Raw genomic sequence first — 26,470 nt, 5'->3', positions numbered from 1 at the left:
TGTATTTGTCTTCCAATATATGGACCATAATTTGGTATTCGGCCATTGGTTTCTTTTTGTATCCTTTTTTATAAGTTCTAAAACTTTAACTTTTATTCTGTGGGTTGTGTTGGTGTTGGAATAGTATTAATGGAACAATTGAGTTTTTCAAGAAAAAATTAATACATTTTGATTCACTGTTTACGTGACAGGAAACCAAACAGGAAACCAATCTTTATTTTCTTTATTTTGCACAATATATTTCAAAAGACATAAATGAACACCATTACTAGTGTTACTTGCTTCATGTTAATATTTAAAATCTATTTTCAATGTTAAATTAAAGTTTTTTTTAAACGCGACAGGAAACCATAAGAAACCGAAAGCATTTTTATAGTTTTATTTTATTGCAAAATCTGCTTAAAATAATCTGAACAGTATACTTTTTCTTAAAATCCATCTTAAATGTAACAGTATTATAAAACTCCTAAATATGTGCTTGTTTTGAAAACAATTAGTACAATTTATTCAGAAATTTCCATATTTTCTTCATTGATACAGGATACCATAATCGTTGTATCTTGATGTTTTAGCCAAAAAAATGTATTTATATTTGGTTTTGAAATTCCAGTTATATACAATTTATTCCAAATCATTGGCAATGTAAAATTCTTTAAATCCAGTTAAGAAAAAAACTTTTAACTTGTAATTAAAATCTTTAAAATAGGCACCATGTGATATTTGTAACCTGTACACCATCTACATGGTTTCCACATTTTAACCCACTTTAGTGGGCTAAAATCAATAAAGTACTTCCTTTCAAGTCATGCATGGTAAAAGTTTACTTCTCCTTTGACAAGTTTATTGCGTTTCTGAAAAGTGTTTGCAGAACATGAATAAAAAAAAATAATTAAAAATTGTGACAAAGATACCAACTGTGTACATTCCAAGTGTAACGGTATATTAACATGTATTTTTTATTCAATTATCTTTATTCACCTAAAATATCCAGTAATATTTACTGCTGAAGCAAAATCAATCCAACGAGCATCGGCACAATGATAAGAGATGTAATGTCGATTGAATTTTCCAAGGACCCTTTACATCGTTATCCGGAAACGAAGTGTGTTATAACGTCTGTCAAATCTGAAATCGATTTTGTCAAGTCATTGGGCATTTATTTTCACACAAGATCGTATGTAACATTATGCACATAGGAAAAATAATAGACCCCCGGCACAATCTCTTTGAAAATTGTATTTTTCTTTTTTAAACAAGACGAAACAAGTCTACAGATTATGTTTGCTAACATCCCGTTGGAAACAAAAACAATGTTTAGACCTAGTATTTCATATATCCGGCCGTAAGGGCGTGATCACATGTTAGTCACATGTTTCACGTATGACCGGAAATGATTAGAACTTAACGACAAAAACAATTTTAATAAAAAAAAGGAAATAACTGGACTTCTGTTTCTTGTGAAATGTAACACATAACGATAACGTCATTTTCTAACTTAATTATTACGAAGAACAACTCTAGAATGTAAATCATCTCTGATTTACCTGTTTGAACATAACGCTAGAGTTCATATTTGCATATTGTTATAAAGAATTCTATTACAACAAAGCAGATTACATCATCTAAAATTTGCGTTACGAAATAGGAAACCAAAGTAACGCTAGTGTTCTTACACCTGCTACAGAAATACTTATAGTTCTCGGCATTTTCTTCTGACTATTCTTATTGGTCGATGTTCTTTATTATTTGAAAGCAAAAGTTACGAATTTGCCCGTGACGATTATCTATAAATGAGTCAGCGTTATGCACTTCGGAAGCGAAAAGTAACGCGAGAAACGACACAAAAATACGGTCGTATAATCTTTGAAATTTGTTAACTTCAATTTTTTTTCTAGGGAAGAGTACCATACACTTGTATGTTGATAAAAATAAAGGCATCTTTGGATGTAGTTACAACTTTTCTTACAGTAATACACATTTTTATCACTTTTCTATCGTTATAGGAAACGAGCCCAATAGCAAATTATGGTCCATATGCATAATTCTGCTATTGTAACATTGGTATAAGGATGTTATATATATACACAATGAGATATTGTTCTAGAAATTATCATACAGGTAATGAAAGCCACACAATTAGACTTCATTTGTAGGTTAAGGAGGCCTGCGAGCAAATATTTAAACATTTTTTTTTCAATGCAAATTTTATTTATTACACTATAATATGTTGTTACTTAATGATATGGTACAAACATTAACCAAAAAAATCAATTAGTTTTAGCCCAAGATGACTTTTGAAAAAGCTCCAAATTATCTCCCTTTGGTGAAAAAAATCCCAATTTTATATCTTTTATAACTCATCGGTGACCTAAAATTTTTATTATTATTTTCAAATAAGCTGTACTTAAACTAAACTATTATAAAATTTAAACAACTTCTGTAATTTAGTTCTTTTTTTATTTCGATATTACCTTTTTTTCTCCTATTAGTTCAACAGAAAAAAAATACCTAAACAAAAATGCATGTTTCTTTTGAAGGCAGATTGTGAGCTCAAATGAACAGTGACCCCATATTTTAATTTTATTTTTCTATTAGGTATAGGAAAAAGTTTATTTATAGAAAAAAACAGCGAAATCCTGAATTAGAAAAAAAATCGATTTTTATACCGCGAGCCCCCTTAAACACTTTCCTTATTTATTAAGAGATAACAGTGTAATTAGTTTAATAGTTATTATTTATAATTTTTTATTTATTTCAGAAAAGATATTTAGTCTGAATAATTTACCCTACAGCATCAAAATAACTGAAATGGTAAGTTCAAAGCTCAAGAGCAACACAGTGGTTTTAATTTTTATGCAAATAACTTAACTTAGCGATTTTCAAAATATTAAGAAATGGCCATGGTTTTCTAATATCTGATTTGTATATTAATATACAGCTTTTCTAAAATCAAATTAATTAAAATTTATAAATTTGGTAGATCATGTGAAAATCGCAATAATAATTGCTCACAGTAATTTCTGAATAACAGTACATTTCATTGTATGTTAACTGTTATGGTTTGGTGAATCACAAACTTCTTTTAACTTAAATAATTAAATCAAAACAGACTATGGATGCTAGATCTATTCAATAATTTTTTCTCATAGCCGTTATTAACTTTTTTTTGCAGGAGGAGCAGATTAAAGCTGTAATTCCATTGAAGAATGTTATGTCACTAGACTGTATGTTTGATAGACAGAAGGTCATGGTTCACTTTAGCACATTGTAAGATAGTCTTTGGACAATTGAACAATATTTAAGGTCATCACACATTTTAACATATTGTAACATGTATAAGTTATTTTTGGAAAATGACGCAGTCATTGTTCCATTACTGCCGACCTGAACTTCATTACATTTCTCTGCCTACCGCGCTTGGTTTCGTATTTACTATTTTCCATACAAACTGGAATCTGCTTATGTTATCATTATGCATGATCATTGTGTAGTAATCAGCCAGGAACCAGTTTACACTCGGTTTCATATTTACTATTTTACAAACTAACTGGTTTCTGCTTGTATTCCACTACACTCGAACAAAGTGTTGTAGTTTGACGGGAACTAGTTTAGAATTTGTAAACTACAAAACGTAATCGGTTATTGTTCATTCCGTTTTGGTGTTTCGTACCGACTTATATGGTTTGAATAAGGTTAAGACCCTTCAAACATTAATGTGATAGGTATATTAAAGACTGTTTTACAAAAGGATTGAACTGTTTTACTTTCAAAGTCGTACTATAGTGATAACTGTCATGTACGGATTTCCTCTCTCACCGGTTAATTTCTTCTTTTACACGTGCTTTTGAAACTTCCTGTTTAAACATCGCAAGTTTTAAAATTGTTGTTTGAGTGAATTAAACTTATTTTAACAATCATGAAGCGTTCCAGAATCATTTTAAAGCAGTTTCTTCTTCTCTTTGATGATGGAAAATAGGTTTTCTCAAGAAAATACCGCAAACGATCGCAGAGGAATTGAAACGTACAAGTCAAGTCGGCACCTGGTTAAATTGGCATCTAGTCAAATCGGCACCTATTTGACGTCAATTCGGCATCCAATAATATTTGTTATAATATTTTCTATTCAATTAATTAATTACTGTTACCAAGTACATAGTGAATATGTTGTTGTGTATTTAGGTAAACAACGAAACGAAAGTGAATATGTTGTTGTGTATAAAGGTAAACAACGAAGCCCTTACCAAAGCTGTTGTTTTAACAATTAGACAATTATTAAAATAAAATGGAAAACTATGAGTCCCTTTCAATAAATCAAACTTTCATGCCAAATAATTAGCAAATTAAAGGTGTTTTTTTGAGTAAAGTTTAAACAGCATTAAACCAACAATCCTGTAAAATGCTCAACTGGTTAAAATAATGCAGAAAAATATCCAATATCTCATGTATTAGTCCAAATAATTATGACGTCTGGCAAGGCTATTTATTTTTTTTGTCTGGGACGCCTTCCTACGACGTTCGTAGGAAGGCGTCCCAGAAAAAAATTAACATAGCCTTGCGGTCATAGGAAGGTGTTCCAGAATAAAATTAAAAAAGCCTTGCCAGATGTAATAATTATTTGGACTACTCATATATATATATATCATTAAAAATACACCAAAAAAGTCATTTAGTTGAGAAAAATAAATATATACAAAATGTACATGAACACCCAAAAATGTGAAAATTAGTATTTAACACTTTTTGCTTAAATACTGAAAAAAATCTGGCAACCCCTTTCTTATTTTTACTCTTTTTGCTTAAAATACTGTTAAAAATATATATTTAACATGGTGACGAATTGACTATATCAGGTGTGGATTTTAACCAGGTGCTGATTTGTCCAGGTGCCAATTTAACAAGGTGCCGGTTTGACTAGAATTCTTTGACAAATGTTTGAAATTATCTGAGTTTCATTAGACCTTTGATAACAGTAACAAAAAGATTATTTACTTAATATTTTGTGGGAGAAGGGGGTTCAGACTATGTGGTATCAGGTCTGTTTGCGCCCAATACATTTTCGCACCCTACACGTTCGCACATTCGCAACCAAGGTCTGTTCGCACTCTACTCATTCGCGCCCAATTTTAATTCAAATTCAAGTTGAATAATTGGAAAATCATGGTTGTTGTTTTAAATTGCTTTGGTGTAAATACTGAATGTATTTATAGCTTGGTATGAGTAAAACATTGAAGATTTTAAAGGAAAAACACAAAAGATAATTGTTTTTAACAGCTTGGTCCCTTTGATCTGAAACAACGAAACAATAAAACATAGAAACCAAAATATAGCAATCCACTAATATAACCAAAACATGATAAAATTTATTCAACACACAGAAAAAAACATAGTCAGAATCTCACTTCATTTTGAAACAAGTCAATGAAACAAAGTTATAGCAATACACTTACCAAAACATGATTAAGAGTTATTCAACACAAAATAAAACGTTGACAAAATACCACTTTATTTAGAAAGGATTATTATTATTTTTAACAATACGCTATGCAAAACATGATTAAGATTTATTCAACACAAAAAAAAATGCTGTCTCACTTTATTTTGAGACAATGACAACAATTATACTTATAAGAAAACACTTGCTTACAGAGTTATTAAACACAAAACCAATTAAGATTGGATGCGAACATGTAGGGTGTGAAAGTGAAAGGGGGTGAACATGAGTGGGCGCAAACGTGAATGGAAGCGAACGGACCCGGATTCAGACTATGTACCAGTGAGAAATATACAAGCCTTTCTACGGTATTTATTTGTACAATTCAGGTAGTCTTGACCTATTCATTTGTCTTAAAAAACCAGCCAGTTGTCACCTTCACTTCACACACACACACACATATACGAATATCAATTATATGCTTACGATACATGTTGCATTGTTAAACTAATTCCGGTATGTGAAAATCAAGACTTGCATAAAAACTATCCCAATATTAGAGACAGTGGCGTCATTTTTCTTCAGAGCTTTCAGCTCTTTGATTCATCTCAATAATATTATCATGATTATGTAGGAAATGCATTTCAAAAATGAGAAAGCAATCAGTTGCCTTTTCTTAAAGGTGATAGATATGGAGATTTGATTGACAACAAGACAACTATCCCCGAGAAACCAAAGGACAAGGATGTAGAAACTAATGGTTGTCATACATGTGATTAGAACATTTTTATAAAATTATTTTATGGAGAGTAAGTTTAAGTAACACTACATTTTATATTCTGAATGTTGATATAAACATAATGGTAAATCAAAAGTTAGATTTATGCCATGTTTAAAGACTGTATTTTGTGCACAGAAATGCTGAGATGTTAGTTCGAGGTGAAGAAGTGCTATAAAGCTAGATCAATACATGTTTTTGATGTTAATGTATCTATAGGAAAACCTTCAGTATCTTACTTGTTGTCTTTCAGAAATGTAGAGTTCTTAAACCTCCATAAGGATACAACTCCTGAAACAGTGTTTGGCTGGGAGATCAAATTGCAGTAAGTAATAAAAACACATGTTCATGATTGATAATGGCTTTTAATGTCACACTGTAGATGTGTCTGGCATATACATCTTGATTAATATTCTTTTTCTGTATGTATTTTCATTTAGTTTCATGCTGACAGTTTTTCTTTTTAATTAATTCTTGCATTATGGTGTTTTCAATAATTTTCAGATGATTTTTTGGGGTGTGGTTTTTCAATTGCTGTAAAAGAGGGACGATTGATACCAGAGGGACAGTAAAACTCATAAATCGAAAATAAACTGACCACGCCATGGCTAAAAATGAAAAAGACAAACAGAGAAACAATAGTACACATGACACAACATAGAAAACTAAGGAATAAGCAACACGAACCCCACCAAAAACTAGGGGTGATCTCATGTGCTCTGAAAGGGTGAGCAGATTCTGCTCCACATGTGGCACCCTTCGTGTTGTTCATGTTATAACAAATCCTGTAAAATTGTATAATTTGGTAGGTCACACATGTATGAAAGGAAAGGGGATTGTAGTTACGACGTAAGAAACATGTTCGATATAATTTGAGAAACGGTTATTCCAGAACGGTCAACCAGCTGTAATATAGTGCATATTTGTGTTCTGCACACAGATAATAATAGACAACCTTTCTTAGAAGGTCAGTGTGTGGCACTAGATTGCATGTACCTTGTCTGTTTTCCTGTTGAAACAGTTTTTGCCGCATATTATATTCCTCCTCCATTATAGTCCTATAGATCAATCAAGTAAAGTATTATTATTCATGAGAGAAATAAATTTGAAAGAAAATATTCTATTCTATTAAAATTGATGTGGAGGATAGGCTTCCTCAGCATCTAACATACTTACTTGGATCAATTTTTATAGGCCTGTCAAAATTTTGACGGGACGTATTATGGTATACAAATGTCCGGTGTGCTTCCGTCTGTCCGTCTGTCTGTCCGGCGTAAACATGTCGCACCGTAACTTGAGAACGACTTATCTAAATTTCATGAAACTTCATATAGTTTTTTTTATGATGGTCAAATGATTTGTATACTTTTTGGTGAAAATAAGATTTAAACTTTTTGAGTTACGGCATTTTGTAACTAAAACAGGGGTGTGGTTTTTTTCACATGTCGCACCGTATCTCAAAAACGATTCTTGATTATTGCTTAAAACTTTACACACTTCTTACTTATATTAATCTTTATATCTGTATACTTTTTGGTGATGATTCAAAATTTCATTTTTAAGTTATTGAGTATTTTGTAAAAAAGGTGGAAGGGTTTTTTACATGTCGCGCCGTATTTCAAAAATGATTTATGATTATTGCTTAAAACTTTACACACTTCTTTGTTATATTAATCTAAAGATCTGTATACTTTTTGGTGATGATTTAAAATTTCATTTTTGAGTTATTGAGTATTTTGTAAAAAAGGGGGAGGGGGTTTTTACATGTCGTGCCGTATCTCAAAAACGATTTATGATTATTGCTTAAAACTTTACACACTTCTTTGTTATATTAATCTAAAGATCTGTATACTTTTTGGTGATGACTCAAAATTTTATTTTTGAGTTATTGAGTATTTTGTAAAAAAGGGGAGGTTTTTTTTTACATGTCGCGCCGTATCGCAAAAACAATTTATGATTACTGCTTGAAACTGTACACACTTCTTTGTTATATTAATCTAAAGATCTGTATACTTTTTGGTTTGATTCAAAATTTTATTTTAGTGATATTTGTAAAAAAAAAAACAGGGTGGGGGGGTTTCACATGTCCCGCCGTGTCTCAAAAGCAATAAATGGTAATTGCTTAAAACTTTCTCCGTAACTATTTATGATTATTGCATAAAACTTCCACACAAGACGTCGGGCGTATCATGCGCTCATGGCGCAGCTGTTTATTGCACATATCAAATGGAAATCTAACCATAAATTAGGCATGTCCAGAAAATAAAACTTACTTTGCTACCCCTCCAAATCAATTTAAATGCAATAACAATCATCTATGTTGTGCTTGAAATTGAATGAATAATTTTTTTGGGTTATTTTCAGACGTGAAATTCAACCGGTCAAGTCATCATCTAAAGTAACTGAGGAAGGGATAGAAATAAATTTGATTAAAGCCAAAAAAGAACAGTGGGAAATACTTGAAAGGGCAGGTAAGATAAAATATCTTGCTTAAATATATTTTGAAAAAAACATGAAAATAAGGAACATAGCTTATTTTACGTAAAAAGAAGAATCAATTATGTGGTTGTTATTTTCCCTGCAGTCTATATTAGAGAAAAAAGATTGCCTTTAATTTTGAAAATAAAAAAAAAAATCATGACTGTCCTGAAGGAGAAAGGACATTAAGGCAGGTTTATAAGAATGCCTTCAAAACTTTTGCCTGAAATCAAGAAATATATATATATGAATAAGACAAAACTTAAACTTTTATTTTGTCATACATGTGTCATAATATATCTGCACATTTAACAAAAATGAAGAAAAATACTGGTTTTGTGCACTTAGGAAAGTCCATATATTCTTTGCCGAGATATTGTCTCAACAAAAAAAAATTCAAGACTCTTTCTTGCAACTTTTTATATAATTCAACAAAATATTAAGTTGTTGTTTTAATGTGTCCATACCTTTCCCATGCAAAATATACTCCGAATTCGATACAAACTAGAAAAATCAAGAAATTTTACAAAATATTGAATTCATTTCTGCTATTCCTTCCAACGAATTGTTGTTCCATATTTCACTATTTGAAGACGTCATTATGCTATTTGATATGTATTACTTGATTGTCATTCATCAATGCAATACACAAATAAACAGGGAAAATAATTGTGAAGAAATGTGCCTTGTAAACAGCTTATTCCCTCGCATACTTGCTTAAATGAATTTACAACCCTTTTCAACATTTATTATGAACAAAACAAACTGATATTAATTATGAAATGATATTCTTATTTTCAACATAGCAAGCCCAATTATCTCAAAGAGTAGTGAATTGGCACAAAAAGATTCAAGTTCTGTTGAGAATACTACTCAGTCATTACAACCATGTCAGTCTCCAAAACCATCCACTAGTTATGGATCATGTGTCACAGCAACCTCAAAGAAAAGACCTTCAATGGGTGGTTTGTATATGTCACAAATCTTATAAAACAATGTAGATGTATTCTGTCATTTCTTTTTTATGCCCCACCTACGATAGTAGAGGGGCATTATGTTTTCTGGTCTGTGCGTCCGTTCGTCCGTCCGTTCGTTCGTTCGTCCATCCGTTCGTTCGTTCGTCCGTCTGTCCCGCTTCAGGTTAAAGTTTTTGGTCAAGGTAGTTTTTTATGAAGTTGAAGTCCAATCAACTTCAAACTTAGTATACATGTTCCCTATGATATGATCTTTTTAATTTTAATGCCAAATTAGAGGGTTTACCCCAATTTCACGGTCCACTGAACATAGAAAATGATAGTGCGAGTGGGGCATTCGTGTACTGGGGACACATTCTTGTCAGACATGAGTTTACATATATTTCATGGTTATACATATAGTATAAAATAATTAGAACCTTAAATTAACTAAATGAATTAAATCATTTTTACTCCATACATCATGTACATTGTTCTAGATCTTATACTAGGGGCATGGTGGCCGAGTGGTCCAAGTAGTTACTACTGTAATCACTAGCCAGTCAACACTGAGGTTGTAGACTTCGATCCCCACTCTACAGGTGCACTCAACTCCAATTTTAATTGACTAGGATTGTCAGTTTTCCTATCAAAGGTCGGTGGTTTTCCCCGAGCACTCCTGCTTCCTCCACCAATAAAACACACTAAGCCAGGGCTTAAAAATGGTGTTGAAGCATCAAAAATGAAAACAATTAGATCTTATACTAAGTCCAATTAGCAAAAACTGATTATATCATTGTTGTACAGGATGACACCTTGTTTGCTAGCACAGTAAATATGTCTGTCTCTGTCTGGTAGTCTATTTCCATGCAGGGTTTATTAATGTATGCCATTAACTTGATATGCTAAACAATAGACATTAACATATGATTTATACTACTGGAATCTTGAGCACACACCATTAGTCACACAAGCAAGACAATACAAAAATATTTTCCTGTAACAAGTTGAGTTTCAAGAGATCTATGCATTTTTTTGTCATCTTCTATTATTTTCTTTGCAAGTAATCTTATAAAATCACCTGGCCCACAGAGCAAAGTTAGCTTTTCTCATCACTTGATTTCTGTTGTCCATCGTTACGTTGTTGTCTTTTGAAAGATTTAAATCTTCTCTTCTGAAACTACTGAACTAAATTTAACAAAATTTGGCCGCAATCATCATTAGGGTATGTTGTTATAAAACATGTGTCCCAAGATCTGGCCTGTAAAGCAAGATGGAAGACATGGCTAAAAAAGAAAGAAGGGATAAAATGCAAGTTTGTTTATAATTTTGAAAACCTTTATCAGATAATAGAGAAGATCTGACACGGTAAAAATGTTCAGAATGTTGAGCTCTAACATTTTACATCAAAACTGTCAGACCAAATTTTATAGGAGTTCTTGTCCTGAAATGATAATTTTACCTTTTTCTTTCATTTATTATTTTAAGATTTACAATTGAACAAATTGAGGAAATCATCCTACGATACCTTATTAAAGCATGTATAATTATTGCCCTTTAATAAAAATGAATTGTACACAAAATTAGATGATTTACAGTACCATGGATACTCCATTATATTTTAGTACATTCATATGAACTTTTCAAAGGCAGTAAACTTAGTATTATTAAGGTGGCTCGTGGGTACAAAAAATTCAGCAAAAAATTAAACCATTATTTTTTCATTACAAATTGTATTCATTACACTATTAGTTATTACTATATGATATATGTCGTAATTTCTGCTTCTCGCTATGTTTTGGTATAGTTATAAAGCCAGCAAATACGAATATCTGATAAAACTAGTAAATGCATGGGGTAATAAATAAATACGGACGTCAAATCTGTTTTTGTTCTCTCTTGGTAGCGTGAATAAATAATCAATAGTAAAAATGATACGTTTATTAATAAACATCTAGAACTGCCGATATATCTCCATACAAGTACAATATTCCAACAATAATATATAATAAACATATACGGGGCGAAGATACTTAAATAATATTCTTACTTGTATTTTCGTACGGGTCAAACGGGATTAGCTTAAACAGTTAAATATAACAATGACAATATAAATAAAATGCAAGGCATACAGCTATCTGCGCTGCTTCTTACCTCTTAATTATAACCCTTACTTGTAATATAAAATGCGAGGCATACAGCTAATGCGCTGCTTCTTACCTCTAGGAACCCCCGGGATGAGCCTTGCTGCAAGCCAAATCTAAACACAGCAAAGACTGACGAACGTGACGTTGCACTGGTATTTATTTCAAATTACCGGAAGTAAATATTCTAAGCAGGAAGAAAAACAACGTAAAACGCTTACATAAAATATAGGAGTCCTCGACTCAAAATGCTTATAATAATACAACCTTATAAATAAACAAATCTAGACATATCAATTCTTCCAGTTAAGAACTCATAAATGTACACTTTTGGGTTCACGCTTAAAATATTGACCCAACGGTAACGTTCTGAACAATACATGACAAAGTTGCGCCATATACGACGTTATCGATACAGCTAATAACATAAAGTAAAACGTACGTTAATTACTCATTCAATATACTAAATACTAGAAATAACTTCTGACAACTTATATAAACTCTCTTAATACAATAATAACAATATTCCTTTACTTGGAAATAACAAATATACACATTTACAACACTGCCCCTCCCCCAGAATACATTTCGTCCTCGAAATATGGTCTTGTCAACTCTGACAACTGATACATTTTAAAATATTCTGTTCACAATATTCATACGTACATAATCCTCTTATCATACAAATAAAATAAAATGAAACATACATGAACAAACTACTGCGCCTGTTAATGTCATAGAAACTAATGTCTGTGTTAACAAACTAATGCGCCTGTTTATACTTTAAAAGGCAAAATACATTTTTCTAAAATTTTCTTCCAAGTATGGATATCTTCTCTTATACCTATATAACAGTAAAGTGTCACGAAAAAACAAAGTTCTATTTTTATTCATCCAGTTACAGCACTAATATACTTCATTAAAATTTCAATCCAAGATTCTCTATTCTATCAGACGCTGGAATTCATGAAGCTCAACTTCTTTTAAACACCCGGCTAACTATAAGCCAAAAAATGTCCTATAAATTTCTATACCACAAGGGTACCCCGCATATAAATATATACACTATCTTCGATACTGATGCACCATACAAACATAAGCATAAAAATAGGTACAAAGTACAACTAATAAAAAAAAAATAGTCATCAGTATTCCCCGAGAAATATCTAAAATGGTGTAGACTATAGCTCAGCATACCCATGGTGTAACCAAAATGTATATTACAATCTAGACTAATCATTAGCCTTTACTTATTCTCGCACCAAAACAAAAATGGCACCTAAAGTATCCCAACTGTCAATATACACCCACCGAAAGCAGCTTCCCACCAAAATAGTATTAAACAATCTTTATTGCATAAAAACAACAACGCCAATTCAATAGGACCATCAAATTCCAGATTCTGATAAAAAATCACCTGTTTCCAAAAAATCTCAAAACAATTTCAATACCATAATATATTTCAAAAGTGCAAAAATCTATAATACTGTATACTCTAAATATTTGTGCTTAATGTACTTAGTGTATACACTAATATTACAAGTCCTCTCAATAAACAAATAAATCACACAAGTTTCATATGTACATTATAAAAAATCAGAATCTACACAAAAATACTCTGATATTTGGCCAGTGTAGGCTTATCTGATATATAGTCCTAACTATTTCTGATAATCCTGACTTGTAAATCCAAACTGCGGGTTTCCTCCGAAAGTATTCATATTTTCTGGTTTCCCTCTTTTTCCTCTTGAGAAAGGACAATCTCTGCTGTAATGTCCCTCTTGGTGGCACGAGTAACATGTATTTACTCTGTTGCTGTTGTTGGCATTAAATTGGTCTTTCTTCCTAACATTATGTCTATTTAACGGACCAACATTTTCTCTTTCTTGCGTCACTGTTTTAAACAGATCTTTTATCTCATTTAAATCGTGTTTGATGTCTTCAACATCCATTTTGAACTCCTTTTTCAAATTGTCTATGCCCATTTTAAATTCTGCATGAGTGACATATTGGGTTGGATTCTCCATCCGATATACCTCGAAGTCTTCTGTTTTCTCTTGTTCTATACAGTTTGCATCGGTATTTACTTGTCTGACATTAACGTTTTTATTTACATATTTTCGACAACACTCGTGCCATGTGACTATATTTATTGCATCCTGCAATGTTGCTGGCTTCTGTATGAGGACCTCATAAGCTAGTGACTGGTCTGGCAGACCTTTGATAAAGTGTTCTGTTTTGAATCGGTCCAGCAAACGCAAGTCATTTACTTCAGGGTATGCCTTGCTTACTTGTCTCTCCACACGAGATGCATATTCTTGTATGCTTTCTTTGTGGTCCTGTTTGATAAATTGCAAATTGGTCCTATAAGTCTCTGGTAATATATGGTCCCCAAATCTCTGTGACATAGCCTTATGAATACATTTGATATCTTTATGGAATGGCATAGGAAGCTCATTTACATATACTAGGGCTTCATCTCTCAGACAATTTAAAATTAATTCCTCTATTTTTCTGTCATTGGACCATCTAAACCTATTGCTCAGTAAACTAAACTGTGTCCAGAAGGCCTTGAAATCCCCTTTACCATCAAAGAATGGACTTCTAGGTTTTGGTTCTTCCCTTTGTAGTTGCTGAATACGACTATTTTCTCTTACATAATTTGTACTAACTGGACGTGGTGTATAAATGTTGTTAGTACTTGGACCAGCTGCTAATTGTTGGGTCACTGATACCTGGTTATTTTGTTCAGTTGTGGTCCTGCTATTTTGACTGAAATTCCGCGTTTTGGTGTTGTTTTCAGCCACGTGGTTACCCCTTGCTAATTGAGCTATATTTTCCTGATTTAGCTTAACTTGCGTGCTCATCTCTGATACTTGCGTGCTCATCTCAGAAACTTTCGTCTTAAGCTCAGAAAATCTATTATTTTGATTTTTTAATTGTCTCTGAATGTCCGTTAGAATAGCAATAATATTGTTATCATTCAAATTCGTCTTACTTTCCTCAATCGTCCTAGTATTCTGCACAGACGAGTTTATCGGGCTTACTATGGGGCTGTAGGTAGATAAATTAACATCATCTTCTATACCCAAATCTATCAAATTACAGGGCTGAACAGTTCTGCTCTGTGAAATAATCATATTCTCCATACTTTCTCCCCTTCCAAAATTTGGAGCTGGAATTTTTCTATTCCTAAGATCCATGTTTAAAACAAACAGTAATATGCCAATAGAAGCTAACTGCACCTCTATTCCCCTAATAAATAATTATTTGGAAGCTAAATGCACCTCCTTTATATATTTTTTCTCTAGGAAGCTAAATGCACCTCCTTCATATATTTATTTTTTTTTTATTTCTAGGAAGCTAAATGTACCTCCTTAATATTATTTTTCTTGCTAGGAAGCTAAATGTACTTCCCTAATATTTTTTTTTTCTCTAGGAAGCTAAATGCACCTCCTTAAAAAATATTTAAAAAATTTAGGAGCTAAATGCACTCCTGTATTTTCCAAAATAATCCATTTAACACAGAATAATGTATAGAGCTAAATGCACTCCATACACAATATATGTCACTTAGTGTGTTCCATACAAATTAATATTTCTAAAAATAGACGTGCCAAATTCCTTGAAACGTGAGAACTAAACCGCTGCCACCATTGTCGTAATTTCTGCTTCTCGCTATGTTTTGGTATAGTTATAAAGCCAGCAAATACGAATATCTGATAAAACTAGTAAATGCACGGGGTAATAAATAAATACGGACGTCAAATCTGTTTTTGTTCTCTCTTGGTAGCGTGAATAAATAATCAATAGTAAAAATGATACGTTTATTAATAAACATCTAGAACTGCCGATATATCTCCATACAAGTACAATATTCCAACAATAATATATAATAAACATATACGGGGCGAAGATACTTAAATAATATTCTTACTTGTATTTTCGTACGGGTCAAACGGGATTAGCTTAAACAGTTAAATATAACAATGACAATATAAATAAAATGCAAGGCATACAGCTATCTGCGCTGCTTCTTACCTCTTAATTATAACCCTTACTTGTAATATAAAATGCGAGGCATACAGCTAATGCGCTGCTTCTTACCTCTAGGAACCCCCGGGATGAGCCTTGCTGCAAGCCAAATCTAAACACAGCAAAGACTGACGAACGTGACGTTGCACTGGTATTTATTTCAAATTACCGGAAGTAAATATTCTAAGCAGGAAGAAAAACAACGTAAAACGCTTACATAAAATATAGGAGTCCTCGACTCAAAATGCTTATAATAATACAACCTTATAAATAAACAAATCTAGACATATCAATTCTTCCAGTTAAGAACTCGTAAATGTACACTTTTGGGTTCACGCTTAAAATATTGACCCAACGGTAACGTTCTGAACAATACATGACAAAGTTGCGCCATATACGACGTTATCGATACAGCTAATAACATAAAGTAAAACGTACATTAATTACTCATTCAATATACTAAATACTAGAAATAACTTCTGACAACTTATATAAACTCTCTTAATACAATAATAACAATATTCCTTTACTTGGAAATAACAAATATACACATTTACAACACTATATATGGTATAAAAATCAACCCAAAAAATTGATTCGGTTTGGCTCCAGATGACTTTTAAAATGTGTATATCATTAAAAAAGCTCCAAATTATCTCCCTTTGGTGCAAAAATGCCATTGTTTGGCATTAAATTTGAAATATCTTTTCATCGGTGACCTATATTTTTAGCTCACCTGGCCCGAAGGGCCAAGTGAGCTTTTCTCATCACTTGGCGTCCGGCGTCCGTCGTCGTCGTCGTCCGTCGTCGTCCTGCGTCCGGCGTTAACTTTTACAAAAATCTTCTCCTCTGAAACTACTGGGCCAAATTTAACCAAACTTGGCCACAATCATCATTGGGGTATCTAGTTTAAAAATTGTGTCCGGTGACCCCGCCAACTAACCAAGATGGCCGCCATGGCTATAAATAGAACATAGGGGTAAAATGCAGTTTTTGGCTTATAACTCAAAAACCAAAGCATTTAGGGCAAATCTGACATGGGGTAATATTGTTAATCAGGTGAAGATCTATCTGCCCTGAAATTTTCAGATGAATCTGACATTCCGTTGTTAGGTTGCTGCCCCTGAATTGGTAATTTTAAGGAAATTTTGTTGTTTTTGGTTATTATCTTGAATATTATTTCAGATAGAGATAAACTGTAAAAAGCAATAATGTTCAGCAAATAAGATCTACAAATAAGTCAACATGACCAAAATGATCAGTTGACCACTTTAGGAGTTATTGCCCTTTATAGTCAATTTTTAACCATTTTTCGTAAATCTTAGTAATCTTTTAGAAAAATCTTCTCCTCTGAAACTGCTGGGCCAAATTATTTGAAACTTGGCCACAATCATCATTGGGGTATCTAGTTTAAAAATTGTGTCCGGTGACCCCGCCAACTAACCAAGATGACCGCCATGGCTATAAATAGAACATAGGGGTAAAATGCAGTTTTTGGCTTATAACTCAAAAACCAAAGCATTTAGAGCAAATCTGACATGGGTAAAATTGTTAATCAGGTGAAGATCTATCTGCCCTGAAATTTTCAGATGAATTGGACAACCTGTTTTTGGGTTGCGGCCCCTGAATTGGTAATTTTAAGGAAATTTTGCTGTTTTTGGTTATTATATTGAATATTATTATAGATATAGGTAAACTGTAAACAGCAATAATGTTCAGCAAGGTCAGATTTACAAATAAGTCAACATGACCAAAATGGTCAGTTGACCTCTTTAGGAGTTATTGCCCTTTATAGTCAATTTTTAACCATTTTTCGTAAATTTTATATATCTTTTACTAAAATCTTCTTCTCTGAAACTGCTGTGCCAAATTGATCCAAACTTGGCCACAATCATCTTTGGGGTTTCTTGTTTAAAAAATGTGTCCGGTGACCTGGCCATCAAACCAAGATGGCCGCCACGGCTAAAAATAGAACATAGGGGTAAAATGCAGTTTTTGGCTTATAACTCAAAAACCAAATAATTTAGAGAAAATCTGACATGAAGTAAAATTGTTAATCAGGTCAAGATCTATCTGCCCTGAAATTTTCAGATGAATTGGACAACCTGTTTTTGGGTTGCAGCCCCTGAATTGGTAATTTTAAGGAAATTTTGCTGTTTTATATTGAATATTATTATAGATATAGGTAAACTGTAAACAGCAATAATGTTCAGCAAAGTAAGATCTACAAATAAGTCAACATGAACGAAATGGTCAATTGACCCCTGTAGGAGTTATTGACCTTTGTAGTCAATTTTCAATCTGCTTCCTTTGTTTAATATTCACATAGACCAAGGTGAGCGACACAGGCTCTTTAGAGCCTCTAGTTTATTATTGTTTTCAAATAAGCTGTACATAAACTAAATAATTGTAAAATTTAAGTGATTTCTGTAATTAGGTTATTTTTTTATTTCGATATTACCTTTATTTCTCCTATTAGTTCAACAGAAAAAAAGGACATTAAAAAAAATGTATGCTTCTTCTGGAAGCAGATCGTGAGCTTTTAAAATGAACGGTGACCCCATTTTTTTATTTCACTATTTTTCAAGTATATGATAAAGTTCAGTTATAAAAAAATATAGCGAAATCCTATATTAAAAAAAAAAAAAGATTTATACCGGAGCCCCCTTAATAGCACTTGGTTCTTATACCTTCATTGCTCTTAATGCTAACTTGGTCCAAAGAATGCTGCACTTGGTGTCTGTATTTACTATTTTATTTATGATTCCCTGGGACTTTTTTTATTTCCTAGATTGTGTTATTCTCATTTACAACCTCTGTATCTTGGCAATTTGTATGGGAAATCTTTATGACATAAAACAAAGTCAAATATATCTTCTTATAGGAAATGATTGTCCCTCAAACACTAATTCAGGAAGAAAGAAAAGAAAGAGTTTTCATAACTCGGTAAGTGGCAAATTGTACATGTTGTACTGATAAATGGTTCTAAAATTTTGAAGTTACTCAGCACTGCCAGACTATGAATTTATTGATCTTATTTGGCATTTTCTACGGTCAAGTTCTTTGAAATGGACTGACACGGGGATTCAAAATGAGTAAAATTTATATTGTCTAATATACAGAGACTTTGAATTAATAACTAATGCTGCTGTCCATGGGTGGTCTTTTTCTGAATTTTCTGCCTACTGAGAGACATATCTTGGTGTCAAAAGTTTATGATTTTAATCAATTCCATTAGGGTTATGCTATTAAAACACAAGGCACACAAGGAAGGCACTTTGAAATAAGGGTAACCATTTACAGAGGCAATTTCTCTAACAATTTCAATACACAAAAAACACATCTATCTATGAGATTTCTAAGTTCTTTTACAGGGTCCTATATGTGTAGTCTCTTTTGAGAGTTGTCTTGTGACATTGGCAATCATACCACATCTTCTTTTTTTATGCCCCATTTATGGGCATTATGTTTTCTGGTCTGTCCGTTCGTTCGTCCATCTGTCCCGGTTCAGGTTAATGTTTAAGGTTGAGGTAGTTTTTGATGAATTTGAAGTCCAATCAACTTGAAACTTAGTACACATGTTCCCTATGATATGATATTTCTAAATAGAGTTTTTACCCAATATTACGGTTCACTGGACATAGAAAATGATAGTGCGGATGGGGCATCCGTTTTCTATGAGCACATTCTTGTTTTTATATATTATGTAACAGTCCGGTTCAGAAATATTTGTTAGGGCTCTTGTTTCCTTTTTCCTAGTATTTTGTTTTTATTTGTAGGATGAACAAGTTGAAGACCTATTAAAGGAAATAGTAGACAAAAAAGAAATAGAACATTTCATAACCACAAAGGTATGTTGTCGGTTCTATTATAAGGAGGTTTGCAACTCTGTAACAAAATTATAAGCTTTGAAAAAACGACAGTTTAAGACTAACAGTAAAATAAATAAAAGATCTAAAAAGCAGAAAAAATTAACATCTATTTCCTTTATTTTGAGATATAAGACGTTGAAAATTTGACTGGAAATGAATCTCTCTAGATTTTTCAGTCATTCATTTAACAGTGGTACCTATTTGCTTTGACAAAGGTAAAGATGGCGGTATATAGTGATGGATATACTATATATATATATGTTATATGTGTTATATGTTTTTATGCCCAACCTAGGTGCATTATTTTTTTTGTCTGTGACTCTGTGTGTTCTTTGTTCTTTAGTTCCTCCATCTGTACTTAAGGTTAAAAGTTTTTGGTCAAGGTAGTTTTTGATGCAGTCCAATCAACTTGAAACTTAGTACACATGTTACCTATGATATATGATCTTTCTAATTTTAAGGCTACATTTTGATCCCAATTTCATGGTCCACTGAACATAAAAAATGATAGTGCTAGTCAGGCATCCCTGTACTATGGACACATTCTTGTTTATTACCTATTGTCCTACTTATGTATCATCTACTGCTACTGAGTTGCTTGACAGGATCTTGTGAAACTTTCACAGCACCTATCACGAAACGAATATCACTGTAGAATTTTGTACATAATTTTGTATTTATCTTTATAGATTCTGATGGCCTACCCAGAGTATGATGTGGCAAACAATACACAATTGATTAAGGAAACTTTACAAAAGGTAAGACAGCTCAAAAGTGTTACTAAATATCAAATTTTGTGAAAGAAGCATGTTTTATGTGACTTACTCAAACAAGCAAATATAGCAAATAAACTCGTCAGGATTAAATTTTGTATTTTTCATCTCCAAAAGACTCATCAGTGACACTCGAATCCCAAAAAGTTAAGAAGACCAAATAAAGTACGAAGTTGGAGAGCATTGAGGACCAAAACCCATCAGCAAGGAAGGCCCAACATAACAAATGTAAAACAGTATAAATGAGAAAGCTAACAGCCATGGATTTATGTACTGAACATTGAATGAAAAAAAAATATGAAAAACAGCAACAAACTACATTACTGATTAATATTTGTATATAACGTGTGGTTAAACATGTTTGTTGGCACACAACCCTCCCCTAACTCGGGACAGTGAAACAGCCATACTAAAAAACAAAAATCAGTTGAAAATGAATATTTTCTCCCTGTGTTGAAGACCCATTAGTGGCCTTTAGCTGTTTTTTGCCCTTTGGTCAGGTTGTTGTCTCTTTGACAAATTACTGGTTTCCATTCGCAATTTAATACTATTTGAATTTCATAACACATTTTTTGAGAATACATGAACGATGAATTTACATTACAAACCCAATTAAAATTCCTTGAAGCCTCCAGTTATTTGATAATAAAATACAATGTATATTTATTTTTCTTTTCATTTTTTTCAATAGCTATGGACATGATATACAAATTGTTGAAATCTTGAATAACCAAGAACTTGGCCACAATGAAACAAGTAGTGCCAGAATAAGGACCTGTTATACATAAATTAAAGAAGTTGATTGAATGTTATAAAGGACATGAAAGTTTAAGACCAGTTGTTCTAAACAGCAGGCACTGTTTACATTTATTTATTTCATGTTATTAACTGGTATTATCTGTTGTTCAATTCATTTATCATTAAAGATTAATGTTTTAATGTTATCTTTTTATGAAGAAGCCGTAGTACAATAATATTTCTCTTTACTAATGTTCAGGTGTTAGGTGTCCCAATGGTGATTGCAAAACAAGCATTCTTCATGTACATGATGTAAGATACTTCAAGTGAAGTTGAAATTGCACACTTTTAAATCAATATGCGTTTCAAGTTTTGCAAACATATGTTGATTAAAAAGTGTGCAATTTCCAATTTTCATCAGTTTTAGTTGTTGAAAGTGATGATTGTATAACAAAGCTACATAACTGCAACCTAAAAACATGTAGGTAAACACTATATGATTTTACTTCTAGGCTTTGTTGTAATCTTTGTAACAGGCAACCAAAAGAAAAAGTTGAAAAAATGGAAGATATTTGAATTTAACTGGTCCTTTATTTTAACCTTGCATGTTTTTAGTATTGCTCCGTAAAAAAATATTTTCGGAACAATTATATGTCGCTTTTCAGTCGTGTCTGTAATTCTGTCTGATATAAAAGCATGAGTAACAGTGTAGTTTGGTAACTTTTTTAAATTATTTTCTACAAATAGTTGCAAATAGAGTTTTATAAGATATGCACCCATCAGGAGAACATGTCATGAGAACATATAACTGTCAATTTGTGAAACTCATATTTTCCCAAGGAAGTCTTCCTTTCTCTTAATCTTAATTGCGGATATACTATGGGTATACAACTGATTGATTTTTGGGTTCAATTGGTCAAAGGTCAAGGTGACTGTTCAAGTAAAAAGAAGGTTTTTTTTCACAAATGGTTTTCCAATTAGATTTTTTCCACAAATGGTTTTCCAATTAAATTGAGATTCAATTTCTCTACTGGAACAAAACTTGCCTTGGTTGAAGATAAAGAGAAGTTAAAGAAAAGATTGTTGTAGTGGTCAAAGTTCAATTTGTCGATTTATTTTAAAGGTATTTTGTTTTAAAAAAAATTACCAAGTGTTAAATTAAGTTTTCTTTGTTGGATTACAAAGGATGCTTGTATAGATGAAAGATTGAAAGATATCAGGATGATTGAAGAACTATTTTGATTTTAAAGTAAAAGATCAAGGTCACAATTTTTCAATAAAAAGAAAGTATTAGAATATTAAGTGCAATTTACTGTTTTTAGTAGACAACTTGAAATACACTTGTTGATTTGAATAAAAAGTTGAATCAAAGCAAACATGGTAAACTCTGAAGTTACTTTAAGATGGGGAAACACCTCTTTAGGCAAATTTAGAAATTCACTAACATTTTGACTGCTCTTGTATTTTCAAAGCACCTTCCCTTTGTCCCATGTTTGTTTAAATGGGAAAGCCTTTAGACTACTTCATGCTTTCCCAGTATTTCTTAATTTACTTATCTTTTTTCCCTGTTATTTCTATGGTAAGAATTTTGTTAGTCTCAGTGGAAAAGGCAAAATAAAAGTTGTATTAAAATAAGTTAATAGCAAGAAAGGGAGACAAAGTCAGAAGATTTTGGTATCAAAATATTATAGAGGAATATACATATTGGAAATTAGTATGGCGTTCATTATCACTGAACTGGTATATATTTGTTTAGGGGCCAGGTGAAGGACGCCTCCGGGTGCGAGAATTTCTCGCTACATTGAAGACCTGTTGGTGACCTTCTGCTGTTGTTTTTTATTTGGTCGGGTTGTTGTCTCTTTGACACATTCCCCATTTCCATTCTCAATTTTATATGAATTAAAAAAATGTGGGCTGCATGAAATATCTTATCAATGGCTTTGGTATATAAAAAGATATGCAGATTAATAGAAAATGAGACAACTATCCATGAAAGGCCAAAATAATGTTGGTGTAAGTAACTGTACAATACAAGAAAGGATGTAAAAAAATTCAAACTTAAAAATCAACAGCTTTATTTATTATACAAGAATAAATAGAAAATAAATATGAAAGATAGCAACGAACAACCACTGCATTAGAAGGCTTTTGACTTGGGATTGAGGCTTATATAATCTGACAGGATTTTACATGTGTGTGAATTCTAAACTAGGACAGCATTTTCTGGATTATTTTCTATTGGCCATTGTCCATATGACCTGATAGTTAGTTTGGAAGAACATGTGGTCTCTGATGGATAGTTTCCACATTGGCAATCATGCATACCACATCTACTTATTTTAATATGTTAATGACTTGTGTCAAGTTTAACCTGCCACCGTTAAAAATAGCAAGATAGTTCAGAAATTTTTACTTTTAGAAATAAATTTAAACTATTTTTTAAGGGGTTACATTCAGCTGTCTGCTGATCAATTGTATTGACATTAGTCGTTTGCTAATTGCTATCTTTTCCTTTTCAACTTGACTCACCGTGATAACTGACCATACTCTTCTACCAACACATTAGGAGTTTAGGCACAGAAATTAAAATGTAATAAAGTCAACAGTTAATTCAGGGTTTAATTAAATAAAAGTTTTATCCTGAAATTGAAATGTAGTAGTTTTAATTTAATAGAGGCATTTGTGTTTGAAATAGCTTTCGGTCAAATCAAATATTTTGGTTGCGACCACATCAAAATTAATGAGATGGAATTTAGTTTAAAACTAAAAGAGAAAACACTTTTCTAACTTGGGCAATAAGAGATTGCATAAAGATATTTTAGTTAAGTTTACTAATTAGTAGGGAAAAAGATACAGCAGATACCAAGGCGACAACTAAGATAATAAGTCAATGAAAACAGACTTAATGAAAAGTAATTTTTGCACCTGCCCTAAGTCAGGAGCCTGTTGTGCAGTGGGTGTCGTTTGTTGAAATGGTTCATCTTGTTTTTGTCGAAAAGGCGTCGACAAATATTCACTTTGTGGTTAAAGTTTTTGAAATTTTAATAACTTTCTTAAACTATCCTTGCTTTCTACCAAACTTGGACAGAAGCTTGGTTATGATCAAAAGCTAATATTTTAATTATGTACGTAGTTTTCTTCCGGTTAACATTACATACAATCTGCAGTAAAAGTTCCTAAAACAATTATTAGGTTCATTAAGTAGGCCATACACTGTGTTCCGCGGAACCCTTACACATTTGTATATATAGATTTACCTGTTGGTTTTCCTGTTTAGTTACATTTACCCCTCGACACTCACAAAAGAGGAAGTTCTAAATGACAATTAGAGATGAAGTACTTCAAATACACTCATTATAGATACCAGTATTACATATATAAAGTACCTAAATTATATAAGTGTTCTTATTTTCGGATCTTCCAACTACTCTCCGATTATCCTGGTAAATTATTAACGTCAATTTGATCAGCAATCAAAGTCGTGTTTCACAGTTATTGTGACTATTTACACTACGGGCATTTTGATACAGATATGGATGCATTGAAGACCTGTTTGTGACCTTTAGCTGTTGTCTGCTCTATGGTCGGGTTATTGTCTCTTTGGCACATTCCCCATTTCCATTCTCAATTTTATTAAAATTTATCAATGATCTGTTTGACAACTTACAATAATTGATCTTTCTTCTTGCAGTTACATAAAACGTTAGACCTGACTACCCTTTACACACGTATTTCCCATTCCAATCTTTTAAGATAAATTTGAACTTAATTGGTCCTAGGGATTATCACCGTCGATACACTTAATTTGTTTATGAGAGGGATAAATTATATCGATTTTATTCAAATATGAAATTAACATTAAGATGCTGCGGGGTTCCTAATCATAATATTTCTGAGTTTCTATTCATGTGAGGCATATTTCATACATGGTATTCTTAGTAAGAAAATAAGCTAGCATACCGTTGTCGCTCATTTATTATGTCTTGTTACTTAATAATCCAGTCTGTTTTCCTAGTTCAGTAATTCCTTAATCTGTAATATTAGAAAAAAGTAAAATCACAAAAATACTGAACTCTGAGGAAAATTTAAAAAGGAAATTCCATAATCAAAGGGCAAAATCAACAGCACAAACACAAAAAAAAAATTGGATAACAACTGTCATATATAAAGGCAACGGTAGTATATATACCGTTGTTAGAAAGTCACAAATCTTGGTTTCAAACTTAAACCGAGTGAAACACATCAACTGTAAGAGGAAAACAATGAAACAACAGAAACACTGAAGTGCAATAAAAACAAAGAACAATGCAACACACACAGAAACGAAATATAAGATAACAGCTGCCATTTTCCTGACATGGCACAGGACATTTAAAGAAAAAAAGTAGATTGAACCTGGTTATGTGGCTAGCAAAACCCTGCGCTTTTAAGGCAATGTTAAACATAACATTATATGACAGGAATACAGTACAATTAAATGTAAGAACATTCAGGACAGAGAAATACACAATAAACAATACAATTGTACCTTACGATATGATAATCACAGAATAAAAACAACCTAGGACAACTCACAGAACCACGAACAATGTGAAGGTGCTAATAAAAGTGCAGAGAACAGATAGAAGATTATTTGTTCCAATTTGATTTGTCTGTTACCCATAATTTTACAAATGCTATATATATACAGCACCCTCCAGTAATTTTGTCTACTCTATATAAAGAAAAATATGTAAGTTTTTGCTGTCACATAATTATTCTGAAGAAAAACATAAAAGGGGACACAAGTCTCAATTTTTTAGTGCATTAAACCTGTTAAATTTAAAAGGATCCATGATTTTAATTTTCAGAAAATTCAGCATGCAGTGCTTCCTTAATACGAAAGATTATTTTATTTTGTCAAACCTAGAGTTAAATGTGTCACACGTACAGTTGTTAATCTTAATTAAGATATGTGATTGTAAATTCTCACATTCTTTATGGATAATTTAAAATTTTCACATTCTTTATGGATAATAAACGTGATCCAGAGTGGTTAACTTAACTAAGAGATTAGGCGTCTGGTGGGTGATGTCTCTATCAACGATTTGATAATAATAGATTGAAGTTATTTATTTGATAATTGATTGAACTCTCATTTAAACATCACCAATTGAATAATGTTTATACTTTTCAGACATAAAAAAAAATCACTTTTTTTTGTGTGACGCCCTCCCCCTAAATAAAATAAAAAATGTGATGGCAATACCTTCTCACTATAAGTTGGGT

At 32.1% G+C, this 26,470-nt stretch overlaps 1 protein-coding gene across 2 annotated transcripts in view; it reads left to right on the top strand.

Moving 5' to 3' along the window:
* The window catches only part of LOC143048307 (tripartite motif containing 13-like), a 30,270-nt gene extending 8,867 nt beyond the window's left edge, over window positions 1-21,403 (top strand). Inside the window, exons 7-15 of one of the 2 annotated variants that reach the window (XM_076221930.1) lie at window positions 2,759-2,811; window positions 3,173-3,267; window positions 6,463-6,534; window positions 8,574-8,680; window positions 9,494-9,652; window positions 18,704-18,765; window positions 19,599-19,670; window positions 20,381-20,449; window positions 21,156-21,403. In XM_076221930.1, the coding sequence (XP_076078045.1) occupies window positions 2,759-2,811; window positions 3,173-3,267; window positions 6,463-6,534; window positions 8,574-8,680; window positions 9,494-9,652; window positions 18,704-18,765; window positions 19,599-19,670; window positions 20,381-20,449; window positions 21,156-21,167 (701 nt within the window). In that variant the 3' untranslated portion in view covers window positions 21,168-21,403. Of the gene's footprint in view, window positions 1-2,758; window positions 2,812-3,172; window positions 3,268-6,462; window positions 6,535-8,573; window positions 8,681-9,493; window positions 9,653-18,703; window positions 18,766-19,598; window positions 19,671-20,380; window positions 20,450-21,155 lie in introns of those variants that run through there. The other variant, XR_012969788.1, reaches the window with a different exon arrangement.
* The last annotated feature ends 5,067 nt before the right edge of the window (window positions 21,404-26,470 follow it).

The sequence above is a fragment of the Mytilus galloprovincialis genome, chromosome 10 (genome assembly GCF_965363235.1).
Source record: "Mytilus galloprovincialis chromosome 10, xbMytGall1.hap1.1, whole genome shotgun sequence".
In the NCBI taxonomy this organism is placed as follows: Eukaryota; Metazoa; Mollusca; class Bivalvia; order Mytilida; family Mytilidae; genus Mytilus; species Mytilus galloprovincialis.
Note: the sequence above shows the minus strand (reverse complement) of the source record. Positions and strands in the feature narration are given on the sequence as shown.